This window comes from Neoarius graeffei, chromosome 2 (assembly GCF_027579695.1).
Source record: "Neoarius graeffei isolate fNeoGra1 chromosome 2, fNeoGra1.pri, whole genome shotgun sequence".
Taxonomy (NCBI): domain Eukaryota; kingdom Metazoa; phylum Chordata; class Actinopteri; order Siluriformes; family Ariidae; genus Neoarius; species Neoarius graeffei.
This window is the reverse complement of record NC_083570.1, coordinates 79,712,469-79,725,604: the sequence shown is the minus strand read 5'-3', so window position 1 is coordinate 79,725,604 and position 13,136 is coordinate 79,712,469. Positions and strand designations below refer to the sequence as shown.

The window sequence follows — 13,136 nt, the reverse complement described above, 5'->3', positions numbered from 1 at the left end:
TTATTAATCAATCAGATATGGTTCACTAGATATGTTCATTACAGTTAAAAAACAATTTTATCCTTTGTATTATGCAATTTAAACCTTGACCTTAGTGACCTTTGGTCTGGTGCACCAAGAAGCACGATCAAAAGAGGCATGTGGCATGGTCATCTCTGACATCATCCTGTTGACCTCCACATGCAAAGGTCATGAACTTTCATCCCACTCTGAGGCGACAGAGTCACTGATATTTATAGAAGAATTTTTAATAAACTGCTATGAAATACTAACCTTACCAGACTATTGTCTCCCAGCCTTTCAATAAATGGCTACAATATACCACATATGTTAATGTATAAGGGCGGCACGATGATGTAGTGGTTAGCACTGTCGCCTCACAGTAAGAAGGTCCTGGGTTTGAGCCCAGTGGCCGGCGAGGGCCTTTCTGCGTGGAGTTTGCATGTTCTCCCCGTGTCTGTGTGGGTTTCCTCCGGGTGCTCCGGTTTCCCCCAAAGACATGCAGGTTAGGCTAATTGGTGGCTCTAAACTGACCGTAGGTGTGAATGTGAGTGTGAATGGTTGTTTGTCTCTGTGTCAGCCCTGCGATAACCTGGCGATTTGTCCAGGGCGTACCCCACCTCTCACCCATACTCAGCTGGGATAGGCTCCAGCTTGCCCGTGACCCTGTAGAACAGGATAAGCAGCTACAGATAATGGATGGATGGATGTTAATGTATTATGTGCATGGTTAAACCATTAAGCATACCGTTTTCTCTAGCATTTTAAGAGCTTCCTGAAAGTACATATTTCTGTTGAAATATAAACATCTGTCCTTCGCTATTTAACTATACATTCTGCCTGCATAGATGATTTGCTTTGATATTACACTTAATCTAAAAAATACAATGAAATGAATGCATTTTTTCATAAACGATCTTCTCACTATTTTAAATATAATGGCAAATAAAAATTGACATCACATTTCAATAAGAACTTTTATTTATAAAACCATGGATATGAGTCAAGGCAGACGCAAACTGTACTTTGCTGTTAAGGAAAATGCTAGAGAAACAGATTTGTATGATTAAACTGAAATCAGTTTCATGATTAGAACATGAATAATATACTCAAAACAAATTGATTATAAATTAAAGTTAAAATTAAACTGATTATTCTTCACTGAATTATATACATCTTTTTTTTTAATAGGGAATGGAAATGTAAAGAAATTTCTGGTGTTGTAATTGCATCAATGTTTAGCCTTCGAAGAATATTTGGAGTGATGTAACGTCAGTTGTATAATTCTATTGCATTCTTTTAGCCTGGAATGTTTTCTATCCTGCTCTCATATGGGCAGGTACACAAGACTAGTCTAAAACTATAGTTTAAAAAGTTGGATACCTATTGATCTACTGAATTTCTTTTAAACTATCATTTGAAAGTTTGAATGATGGTTAGCTAGGTCAAACAAATTAGAGCTTTTCTGGTTTTGTAAGTCTAAATATATAAATGTATTTTATTTCAACATATCCATGGCTACTGTTTAATATACATGAAAAGAAATCTCACCGCTTGCTAAGCATTAAAAAGACAGTCAGATTCAACCCCTCAAAATCAATACCATGAAAAACAGAGACAGTATTTTAGTACAAACATTTGCAGTTTCTCTTAAAAACTGGTTAGTAAGAAGGAAAGTGAGAATGAAATACTGAAATGGGGCAACTCTTCCTTTTGGCTGTGACCCCCCTTCTGTGTAGGAAATAACATGTTAAAACACTTCCATTTCCAACACTGCTGCACGTCAGAGTTTGATGGGAAACTCTGGGTGTGATGCAAAACAAAAACCATATGAACAGAACAGGTGATTTACTGTAGGCTACACACACGTAATCTATGGTCAGTATAATAAAATGTTATTACAACAAATTACATAAATATCTATGCATAATGTTATTTGGAGAAAGAAAGCATGGTCACGGGATTCGCAGAGTCAAGGCTGATAGCTCGCTGCTCTTCCAGGATTAGCTCTGTTCCACAGTGAAGCGGGTTTCTATCCTGTGAAATGCAGACAAACTGTAGGTCGCTTTCCATAAGGAGCTCTGTCTAGTCACAGTGGTATTTTTGCGCCACCTTGTGACCATTAGCCTTTAGGCTACTACATACTAGGGCTTATTACACAAATTTTCTTAAATTAAAATTTTGTCAATCAGCTGATACTGGTGCACAACTTAGTCATAAACTTCTCATAAACATCTAAAAAAGTAAACAAATTTAAGTTACAGTTACACAGCTGTCATTATAAAAGGAGGAAACAAAACTCAACACAAAATTCATTTCATTTCAAGGCTTCAATAAAAAAAGTCAGACTTGTTTTTAGTAACCTAGTTTCATTGATATTGTGCAGAAAATGATTGCAGGGTTGTTTAGGTTTTTTTTTTTAATGACCATGACAGGTATGGAAATATACTTGAGTAATTGTACTTTTGTTGTTTGTTATTGTTTTGGTGTTATTATTATACTTAAGTATTATTTTGGTGCATTTATAGGCTATTTTTTGTGAGTGTTACTGAAATTGAATCCTTGGTCTCTTACTTACATTTCTTAGAAAAAAAAAAACCTCCCAAACATAACTTTTACTCCTTACACTTTTATTTAGACCTGCAAAGTAGACCTACGTTAGAAACCTCGATGGTCTGTTCCTCCCTTATCCAGCCAGTAACTTTAAAAAGAAATTAATGTTATAGCAGGTTTAGGTAAGTAAAAAAAAAAAAGAAAAGCTAATTTAAATGCGAAAACATGACATTACCATAACTTTATCACTTAAAAACATTTAACTTTTACTTTCTAATATTTGAGTACAATAAAAAGAAGCAACTTTTTAAACTTGAGCACATTTTTCACTGGATACTTCCACTTTTAATTAAGTAAGCTTTTGACACACTATCAATGCTTTCGACGGGAAACCACTACTGTAATGCTCCCTAGACACTTTGATGGCTGAAGCCGTCAGAGTGGCCATGTCACTGTAGTGATATGCCAAAATGGATGGATGGATCAATGCTTTCACTTAAGTAGAATTTCTCAGTACCTTTTCCACTTCTGCCCATGATGCCTTATTGGCCTCTCCAAAACCAGTCATAACTAATTGTGGTGTTGGAAATACGGGTGCTGTCTCAGCATTTTGCAGTATAAAGAAATATTATGCAATTATGCTTCTAAATAAGTTTTTTTTTTTTTATCTATCAAGCAAGCATAATAAAGAGAAGCTTAAGATAGGCGTTAAGACAACACAGGCTTTGGCACAGGATACTATTTTATGCTATCTTGACAAACTGGAATGCTTTTGCAATTGTTTTCCCCATTTAAAATTAAGATAATTAGCCTCATTTTATTTTTGTAATAGTTATTGTCTGAAATGAACCCGTCACTAAACGTTTCATTACTAAAGTGATAAGAACTTTGCATTTAAAATGATTCTGTACGATGTCCCCAGGAAAATGGACATTCTCAAACACTCTTTAGCTAACACATTTAATAAAATCATGTCCACATCTTCATTTTTTGCTTAATCTAACATTTTTTTTTTTTTTTTTAAACTCACACGTCTGCATTCTTGTTGGTTGTCATGTGTTTGTTATACTCTGGAACAGGAGGGACAGGTTCCTCCTCTTCAGGCACCTAAACATGATATAGAGATTAATTTAAACTAGTACAAATATTACAGACATACACGTAACTAAATGTGGCTTTGAGTTGTGTTCTCCCTCAGCTTCCTCACCCTCATGTTTCAAGGAATCATAGAGTTTAAACATGTTGATATTTCATAAGCAATTAAAAAAAAAAAGTAATATACATCAGACACATCTCATGAGAGCCATGTGGGTATGTACACAGATAAAACACTGAGCTAATGGCCCTTTTCCACTACCCTTTTTCAGCTCACTTCAGCTCACTTCAGCCCGACACAGCTCGCGTTTCGACTACCTCAGAACAGCACGACTCAGCTCGCTTCAGCCCTGCTCAGCCCCCAAAACTCGCACGGTTTTGGAGTAGGGCTGAAGCGAGCCAAACCGAGCCGAGTGGGGCTAGGGGCGTGAGGAGACACTCCCCTGTGCACTGATTGGTGAGGAGGAGTGTCCTCACATGCCCACACACGCCCCGCGAGCACGCTGGGATCTGTAAACACCGCAAACCCGGAAGAAGAAGAATTACGAATTATGAGAATTTCTGAAGCCTTATGAGCCTCACCTCATCTATACGCTCTTGCCAGTATCTGTTGGCATTGTCGGTGACAACAAGCCACAGCACCAAGACCAGCAACACGAACGACTCCATGTTTATTGTTTTACTATCTGGGTCGTGAGACTACCGCTTAAAAGGTCACTGATGTCACTGTTTGCGCCGCTTAACGACATCACGTGACGTCCACCCACTTTCGCTAACTCCACCCAATGTGTCCACCCACTTCCAGCCAGCACGGTTCAGCGCGGTTGTAATCGAAATGCAACTCCAACAGCCCCGCTCAGCTCGACTCAGCCCAACTCAGCACGGCACGGCTCAGCCCAACTCAGCCGCGTTTGTAGTGGAAAAGCGGCATAAGTTAACCTTCACTGTGGGTGCTGTTCATCACTATGGAAAGGTGAAAAGTGAGTTCCATTCAAGCAACGAATCACTGAAATCAAATTGCAAGTTCAGTAGATAATCTGTAATGTTTGACTTTTCCGGTGCAGTAGCATTTTTGTGGATGAATGACGTAAACTCTCACCTCCCAGTAGACTTCATCCTCAAAGCAGTTATCATCTGCCACAGACCCCCAGATAGGCAGCCTCAGGATCAGACCTGTAAAGAGAGGAAACCCTGTTCTCTCCTATGCACCATGCAAAAGATTCAGATCAGACATTTACGTTCAGATATATCTGGGTACTCAGAATGTTAAACTCAAGTGACTGGCAAATAAAATTAAGTGCAAAATAAAAGAAGACAAATGAAGGTAATTCATAGCAACAATACATTTAATACAAGTCCTTCCTCTGCACCTGTCTTTATCCATTTTTCTTGACATGATATCTATTTATTATAAACTCTGGAGACCAAGATGATCATTCTAAAAAACTATTTTCTAACCATGTTTTTGTCGAATCTGCCTTGTAGTTTGGATTGTTGTTTTTGTGCAAGATAAATTTCATGTTTTGCCTTTGTTGTTGATAAATTGTACAATAAATGAATATTTAACTTTCTATAAGAAGCGTTAATTGATGTCACCCCTCGTCATTTTTAGCCTTTACCCCCTTTACTCAAGAGGCTTTGCCTTTTGCCAGCTTGCTACTGTAAATCAGAATCTTCTTCTTAGTGACTTGCCTGGTTAAATAAAGGCTAAATAACTGTCTCCTAGAATATATAAAAAATGTAAACCGTTTCAGGCTGTAAGTGAAATCTCATCGCAAGTGTTCATTTCTTTAAAACATACACAATGGTTCATAAAGTCAGTCTCAACAAATTCAACCAGTTATAACCCTGGCACAGTTGCACATTTGTCTCTCTTGACCTTGATTCTACATAATGTTTAAGTTACATAATTCTGTTATACTTTGACATACCCACAAGTATTCCACCTCCTATTCCAAAGCACACAGCGACAAACATTGCAGCTGCCTGGTAGCCACCTTGGACAGCTGGAGATCTGTTTCTGAATGACCCCTCAAAATCAAATGTGTTTATCAACCTTTAAAAAAAAAAGGAAAAAGAGGGCTTTTAATGCAAAAAAAGAAGTCCTTGTGCTACAATAAAAAATAAAACATACCACAACCGTCAAAGAAACAAAGAAAATGGAGGAAAAGATACTTCAGTATGTATGCATGTATAGTTTAGTCAAATAAACATTGGAAGGAAATCTCACTACCAAAATTAAATAGTTAATCTGTTCATAAGGAAATGTATAATATACTCCATATAAAGTGTGTAATCTATTGGATCATGTGACCTGGACATACCCCTCTTTGCCATATACAGGTTCAGTAGCAGCAGCAGCTGTGATGGCTCCCACAATTCCCCCTATGACCCCAGGCATTGCATGCAGGTTATGGATACCACATGTGTCCTGGATCTTTAATGTTTTCTCCAGAAAGGGCTAGGAGATAACATGATAGAGTTAATCTCCATTTTGACTGTATGAGGCCAAGCTGACTTTGTAAAAGGAACACCACCATTCTTAATTAGATTCTTAAATATTTTTTTTCAACAGTGATTGCACATTGCTATATTAGTAGCACCATCAGTCATATTATTTTACTTTAAGTTATTTTAAAATGTGTAAGCAACTCTTACTGTGAGGTAAATGTAGCCCAGTGTGGAGATGAGGCCACAGCAGAATCCTACTATCAAAGAGCCATACGGCATTAGCATGAACTCAGCAGCTGTTCCTACAGCAACACCACCAGCCAAGGTAGAATTCTGGATGTGCACCTGGAGACAAAGCAAAACTACGGTGTAGATTTACTGTACAATGATATTACATTAGATTTTAAGATAGTAGACTGAGATCAAAACTGCCATTTCTGTATCAATGTTCAAAAACATAAAACATTTTCCAAAACAGTAGAATAAGTCAGTTCTTCTGCCAGGGTGGGCTCCCTTGGAAGAGTTGGGAGATTCTTGTGTGGTTTCTTAAGGCCAATTTATGCTGACAACCCAGTCCTCGCAGACGGCGCCGCAGATAGTGTCTGCGTAGCCCCCCCACCTTCGCAGACGCTCTGCGCGCACCTCCCAAAAATTGTGACCACCGCAGAAGCCTCGCAGACAGCGTCGCAGACAAGAGGGCTCTGATTGGTCCACTCTACATCCGCTGTACACGCACTTCCGCTTCCCTACTTTCCCGGTTTGTTTTGTTTTCACGACCGGCATTTTTAAAAACACGAGCGAAGATGGAGCAGCACGAAGAGCGGTTGATTGAGGAAGTACGTACATCTATACGACTCCAGTTCTAGTCATTATAAAAAAAAAAAGTTCTAGTCATTATAAGTAACCGGAGGATAAACACTCCACTAACCACACCCACCAACTACTCCTAGCGACTTCGCGCCCCCTTGCGTTGTGCCGGTGAATAACATCGCGCACACCTATTACTCCCCGCTCAACAATAAATTACAACTGTCTGCGAAAAGCTATCTGCGAAAGCCTTGTCGCAAGAGCATGCAGAGGCCTTTACAGAGTAAAAACTGAATTTGATGCCTAGTGAGAAGGGTGTAGGTCAGCTAATTGAGAAAACCTATGGAAGAATGGAAGTTGATTGGTTTGCAGACAGACAATTCACTGTCCAATATGGTTAACGATCTGCAAACTCCCTTGGTCATTTGGGTTAGCAAGAATAGCCAGAAGACCCACGTGGATCACCACTAGGCACTGATGACATTACTATTTGCACTTGGCAAGGAATCAAAGTCAGAGGAATCTCCATCTTTCCTACACTTAATTGTAGAACCATGGTTACATGCTGTATGTAATATTCTGTTTGTATGGAAGATCTCATCTCATCTCATTATCTCTAGCCGCTTCATCCTTCTACAGGGTCGCAGGCAAGCTGGAGCCTATCCCAGCTGACTACGGGCGAAAGGCGGGGTACACCCTGGACAAGTCGCCAGGTCTGTATGGAAGATGTTTTTTTAAATAGTTATTCATAATAACCCATCCATCCATCATCCATAACCACTTATCCTGTGCAGGGTTGCAGGCAAGTTGGAGCCTATCCCAGGTGACTATGGGCAAGAGGTGGGGTACACCCTGGACAAGTTGCCAGATCATTGCAGAGCTGACACAAAGACGAACAACAATTCACACTCAGTCAATTTAAAACTACCAATTAGCCTAACCTGCATGTCTTTGGACTGTAGGGGAAACCAGAGCACCCAGAGGAAACCCATGCAAACTCCACACAGAAAGGCCTCCATTGGCCACTGGGCTCGAACCCAGAACATTCTTGCTGTGAGGCGACAGTGCTAACCACTACACCACCGTACTGCCCATTTAGTCATAATAATGCATTTTCTAATGTTTTTGTACCGTATGCATGAAAATGGCACATTATTTGCATTGATGAACTTTCTCCAGGCCCTCCTCATCAAACTGGCACAGGTTCTGAATGACTGTAGTGCACAACGGCATCCTATCCCAGTGTGATGTCTACTGGGTGCTTGATCCTGTGTAGACAAATTGTGAATGGGCCCACCAAAGAGAAGTACTTGACCTTGTCCTGCCATGATCATTGATCTAGTTGACCTTCACTATGTTTTCTGAGTGGACCAATATGTGGCAATGTCTTACAATCAGCAAGAAGAGCTTCAAAGCTTGATGAACCACCATCAATTCTAGTTGGTTGATGTGCAATGACCATAGCCCTGTAGTACCACACCACTGCCCAGACTATAGAGGGCTACCGCATGACATCACCGCGCCGCGAGATTTTGTTAGGCGCCATATTGGAAGACCAAGTACATGCACTCAATATAAAACAAAGTACGAGCGAGAGTAAAGTGACACGATGGATGATAATTCGGGTTATGTGAGTACATTACCAGCTGCAGAAAGGGCACGGTATGTGGAGAAACTGGCTGTGATTGATGGGTTTGACCCATATGATAAGACTCGGGGCAAGGGAGAATGGAAACATAAGGAGGACCTGACACCAATTCTGCCATCTGTTTGCTACCCAGACATTGTAAACTATTTGTTGTTTACACCCAGTGCCTACACTCAGTGTTCGAACTATTCCGATATTTTCGGGGGGGTCCCCTTTTTTTCCCTTGGGGGGGGGGGGGGGGGGGGGGGGTGGTGCTTGCGCTTGTCTCAGAGCGCGGATCTCCAAACACATGAGAAGCCTATCTTACGCACATATCACGCGGACTCCACACACGCATCGCGTCTGAAGTCATAGCTTATCAGGGGATATCATGTCCGCATTGGCATGTTCAAAAAACAACCTCGCGTCAACAATGATACCACACGCAAGAAAAAAAAAACAAAACAACAGTCAGGCTACTCAACAACCAACCTGGCAGCAGCAGTCGTTGTCATATCGGTTTATTTTATCTTTGATGTAAACACAACACTTCGGATATGCAAATACTTCCCGTTACACACGATTGCTATGTCAATAAACATCATTTTGCCAATATTTTAGAGACCCCCCAACATTTCCCAAATCATGTTTTCAAGGGATCTCATGTCTGTTTCAGGGGATCTCGGATCCCCCGAGTACCCCCGTAGTTCGAACACTGCCTACACTGCTGATGACTTGAAAGCCTACAAAGGGCTACAGGCTTACAATTATGTTGTTAGTGGCTTGGTTCGTGATATTACAGCTGTTATTAAGAATAACCTACACATAGTTATGGCCAAGGTAATCTTGTTGATATTTATCTTTTAATAATATATCTTTTCAGTTGAAAAATTAATACTTTTTGTTACTATTAAGGTATCCATAATTTAGGTTAATTTATCCAAATTATACATATGTATTTATGATATATGCCTACACAATAACTATGCTTTATTTATATAATAGGAGGGAGAGCAAGCCCCAAACCATTCTAAATTATTATTATTATTATTAAATTGTAGAAGTCTGGGAGGCTTGCTCCTCATACAGTTATCAACTTGAGGCCAATTTAGCATGTTTTAAATCTGAATTTCTTGCGTTTGCTTACCTCAAAGTGTCCGCAGATCATGCACAGACTTATCCATTATATCCACAGTTTTTTGCCAAGTCTCACACAGGTTTCTTTCAAGTCTACTGCTGGGCCAATAAATCATAAATAAAACAGCTCAGATTTGTTTGTTTAAGTCGTTTGCCACTCTACTTTATTCTCGTGGGTTCACATATCGCTGCCGTTATTTCCCCCTAATCACAAGTTTGTTGGTCTTCCAAAATGGCGCAGGGTCTGTTTACTTCCGGTTTCGGGTGACGTCAGTGAAAGGGGTCTATAGGGGAGCTGTGTGTGGTGATTATCAATCTCTGCATGGGCACCACTCCCAGGAAGAATTCTCCAAGTCATGCCTTGTGATTGTGCTCCTTTCATGGAGACAAGGACATATTCCTGTCTGTGGCATTTGGGGTCCAGCCATAGGCAGATAACGCACTTCAGTTCCCAAAATGCCTCTTCTCTGAGCAAGGTTAATGGATGTATTCTGAATGGCCTGCTTCTTGGTGAGGGCACAGAGGTGTCTGTCCTCCAAACACAGCAGTATCATGATGTTCCTAGCCACCAGGCTAGACATGTCTGTCTACATACATTTTGAAAACATCCCCATGGTGCTAGGGAAAGGCAGAAGTGCAAGACTCTGAATTTGATTGCCTATCCTTAGAAGCCCAGCCTTGAAAACAACCATGTTATGGGGTTATGGGAACATGAAAAGAAGTGTCATACAAATCACCAGGAAAGAACCGGTCCTGTGGATGTATGGCTTAAAGCACTGTACATCTAGCATGATAAAATCTTTTTAACCAGTTCAACCTTATCAAATATAGAACTAGTGATCAAGGGATAAGATCAAGGGATAAGCTGATCATTGGTAAGTGCCATTCACTGAACAGGGAGTAAAACTGCACAGCACAGGTGATGCTCATAGGAACCAAGTCAGACACTATGGAGACAATATAACAGACATTATGGAGGTCCACAGTAGTCTATGAGAAATGCTCATAATATCGAAGAAAAACTCACAGGAGGTAGAAAGTAAGACAGGCCACCTGTAGCACCAACCTTGGTCACAAGCTACTCAATGGATAGCATATTCAGTGACCATCAAGTCACATGATTACAAAGAGTGAACAATTTTGTGTGCATTGGGTTCCTTTTCTTTCAGCTGCACCCATTAGGGGTTGCTACAGTGGATCATCATGATCCACATATTTGATTTGGCATAGGTTTACCCTTCCTGATGTAACCCTCTCTACTGTATCTGGGCTTGGGACCAGCATGAAGTATGCACTGGCTTGTGCAACCCCAGTGGCTGGGTATTTTCACCTAATCTGCATGTCTTTGAACTGTGGGAGTAAACCGATGCAGACATGAGGAGAACATGCAAACGCCACACAGAAAGGCCCCGGTCAACTGTGAGGTTCGAACCCAGTACCTTCTTGCTGTGAGGCGACAGTGCTAACCACCATGCCGCCCTTTGTGCATATTGGGTTGTTGATCGATATTAGATTTTAGCCCTGCTAAAAACATGATCAGCTGCCACAATTTATGAACATTAATCCACCTAAAATCTTGGTTAAAGGAACAGTCCACCGTATTTCCATAATGAAATATGCTCTTATCTGAATTGAGACGAGCTGCTCCGTACCTCTCCGAGCTTTGCGCGACCTCCCAGTCAGTCAGACGCGCTGTCACTCCTGTTAGCAATGTAGCTAGGCTCAGCATGGCCAATGGTATTTTTTGGGGCTGTAGTTAGATGCGACCAAACTCTTCCGCGTTTTTCCTGTTTACATAGGTTTATATGACCAGTGATATGAAACAAGTTCAGTTACACAAATTGAAACGTAGCGATTTTCTGTGCTATGGAAAGTCCGCACTATAATGACAGGCGTACTAACACCTTCTGCGCGCTTCGGCAGCGCACTGATACGGAGCTCAGGTATCAATGCGCTGTCGAAGCGCGCAGAAGGTGTTAGTACGCCTGTCATTATAGTGCGGACTTTCCATAGCACAGAAAATCGCTACGTTTCAATTTGTGTAACTGAACTTGTTTCATATCACTGGTCATATAAACCTATGTAAACAAGAAAAACGCGGAAGAGTTTGGTCGCATCTAACTACAGCCCCAAAAAATACCATTGGCCATGCTGAGGCTAGCTACATTGCTAACAGGAGTGACAGCGCGTCTGACTGACTGGGAGGTCGCGCAAAGCTCGGAGAGGTACGGAGCAGCTCGTCTCAATTCAGATAAGAGCATATTTCATTATGGAAGTACGGTGGACTGTTCCTTTAAGACCATGATTGCCACAGCTGTAGATACCAAAACACAAAAGGCCCATTACCATGTCCAATTTTCCATGCTTCTGAAACAGGCTGGAGATGGCAAAGGTGGTGAGGACAGTGGCAGCCAGAGACAGGTAGGTGTTAATGGCTGCTCTATGCTGACCATCTCCATGGTCACAAATGGCAGAATTAAAACTGGGCCAGAACATCCACAGAAACAGAGTTCCTATGGGAAAAGCATAAAGCATAAAACTTTAATGTCTATATACTGTAGTATACGAGTTGTTCCCAAGACATGGAAAGACATTAGGAGGTTGAGACTGGTACTCTGACACCCATTATCATGCGTGCTATAAAGGGAACTTACCAATCATTGCAAACAAGTCGGAGTGGTAGACTGAGCCATTCAAGTGACTGCTATCCTTCAAGTTTGGCCGATAGAGGACCCATGAGATAGCCAGTCCATAATAGCCTCCAAATGTATGGATCACCATAGAACCTCCAGCATCTCTGGCCTATTGGATAGAGTAGCTCATTTTGTAAGTCACAATCGAGATAGTTTAACCTCTTCAAAACACTGCTATTTACAGGGCATGCTTTTGTTGTTTTTGCTTTTTTGCATTTTGCCCTTACTATTCATTTGTCAAGCTATAATTGAATTAAATATTTATGTTATTTAACCATACAATACATTCTAATGAATAAATTTCTTAATATTCATTGCTGTGATTTGCTACATCTAATAGTGTTTCGTTTTGACACACATGCATTAAATAAATCTTTTTTTGTTCATTGCATAGACTCACATGAAGGAGGCTAATTATGATAAATTCTTCTACAGCAAACAGGGTAATGCCAAACAGGGTCAACACCATGAGCTGCACAGGACTGACTTTCCCTAGAAGTGCTCCATAGGCAATCAAACAGCCAGCCACACAAAAGTCTGCATTGATCATGCTGGACATCAAAAAAAAAAAAAAAGGCAAAAGGACATTTTAAATGTATGTTCCTACAGTTTAGAAATGTATATGTAATCGATTCATGTAGATAAAATTTGTAATTGCTCGATGTGCACAACTCATTTTAATATAGATTACACCTGTACTGTAATAAATGTTTCAATTTAACTTAAATAACTTTAACCTTGTATTCAGATGTCATGTAAGAAGCATAGTTACA

General features: G+C 40.5%; 1 protein-coding gene across 2 annotated transcripts in view; it reads right to left on the bottom strand.

Annotated features, from left to right (window-relative positions):
* Positions 1 to 1,153: 1,153 nt before the first annotated feature.
* rhcgb (Rh family, C glycoprotein b) overlaps positions 1,154 to 13,136 on the bottom strand; it is a 50,691-nt gene continuing 38,708 nt past the window's right edge. Inside the window, exons 3-11 of one of the 2 annotated variants that reach the window (XM_060915009.1) lie at positions 12,764 to 12,914; positions 12,325 to 12,472; positions 12,017 to 12,183; positions 6,307 to 6,444; positions 5,973 to 6,109; positions 5,580 to 5,704; positions 4,748 to 4,821; positions 3,584 to 3,660; positions 1,154 to 2,032 (exon numbers count right to left, since the gene is read on the bottom strand). In XM_060915009.1, coding sequence (XP_060770992.1) covers positions 1,933 to 2,032; positions 3,584 to 3,660; positions 4,748 to 4,821; positions 5,580 to 5,704; positions 5,973 to 6,109; positions 6,307 to 6,444; positions 12,017 to 12,183; positions 12,325 to 12,472; positions 12,764 to 12,914 — 1,117 coding nt within the window. In that variant the 3' untranslated portion in view covers positions 1,154 to 1,932. Of the gene's footprint in view, positions 2,038 to 3,583; positions 3,661 to 4,747; positions 4,822 to 5,579; positions 5,705 to 5,972; positions 6,110 to 6,306; positions 6,445 to 12,016; positions 12,184 to 12,324; positions 12,473 to 12,763; positions 12,915 to 13,136 lie in introns of both variants that reach the window. The other variant, XM_060915010.1, reaches the window with a different exon arrangement.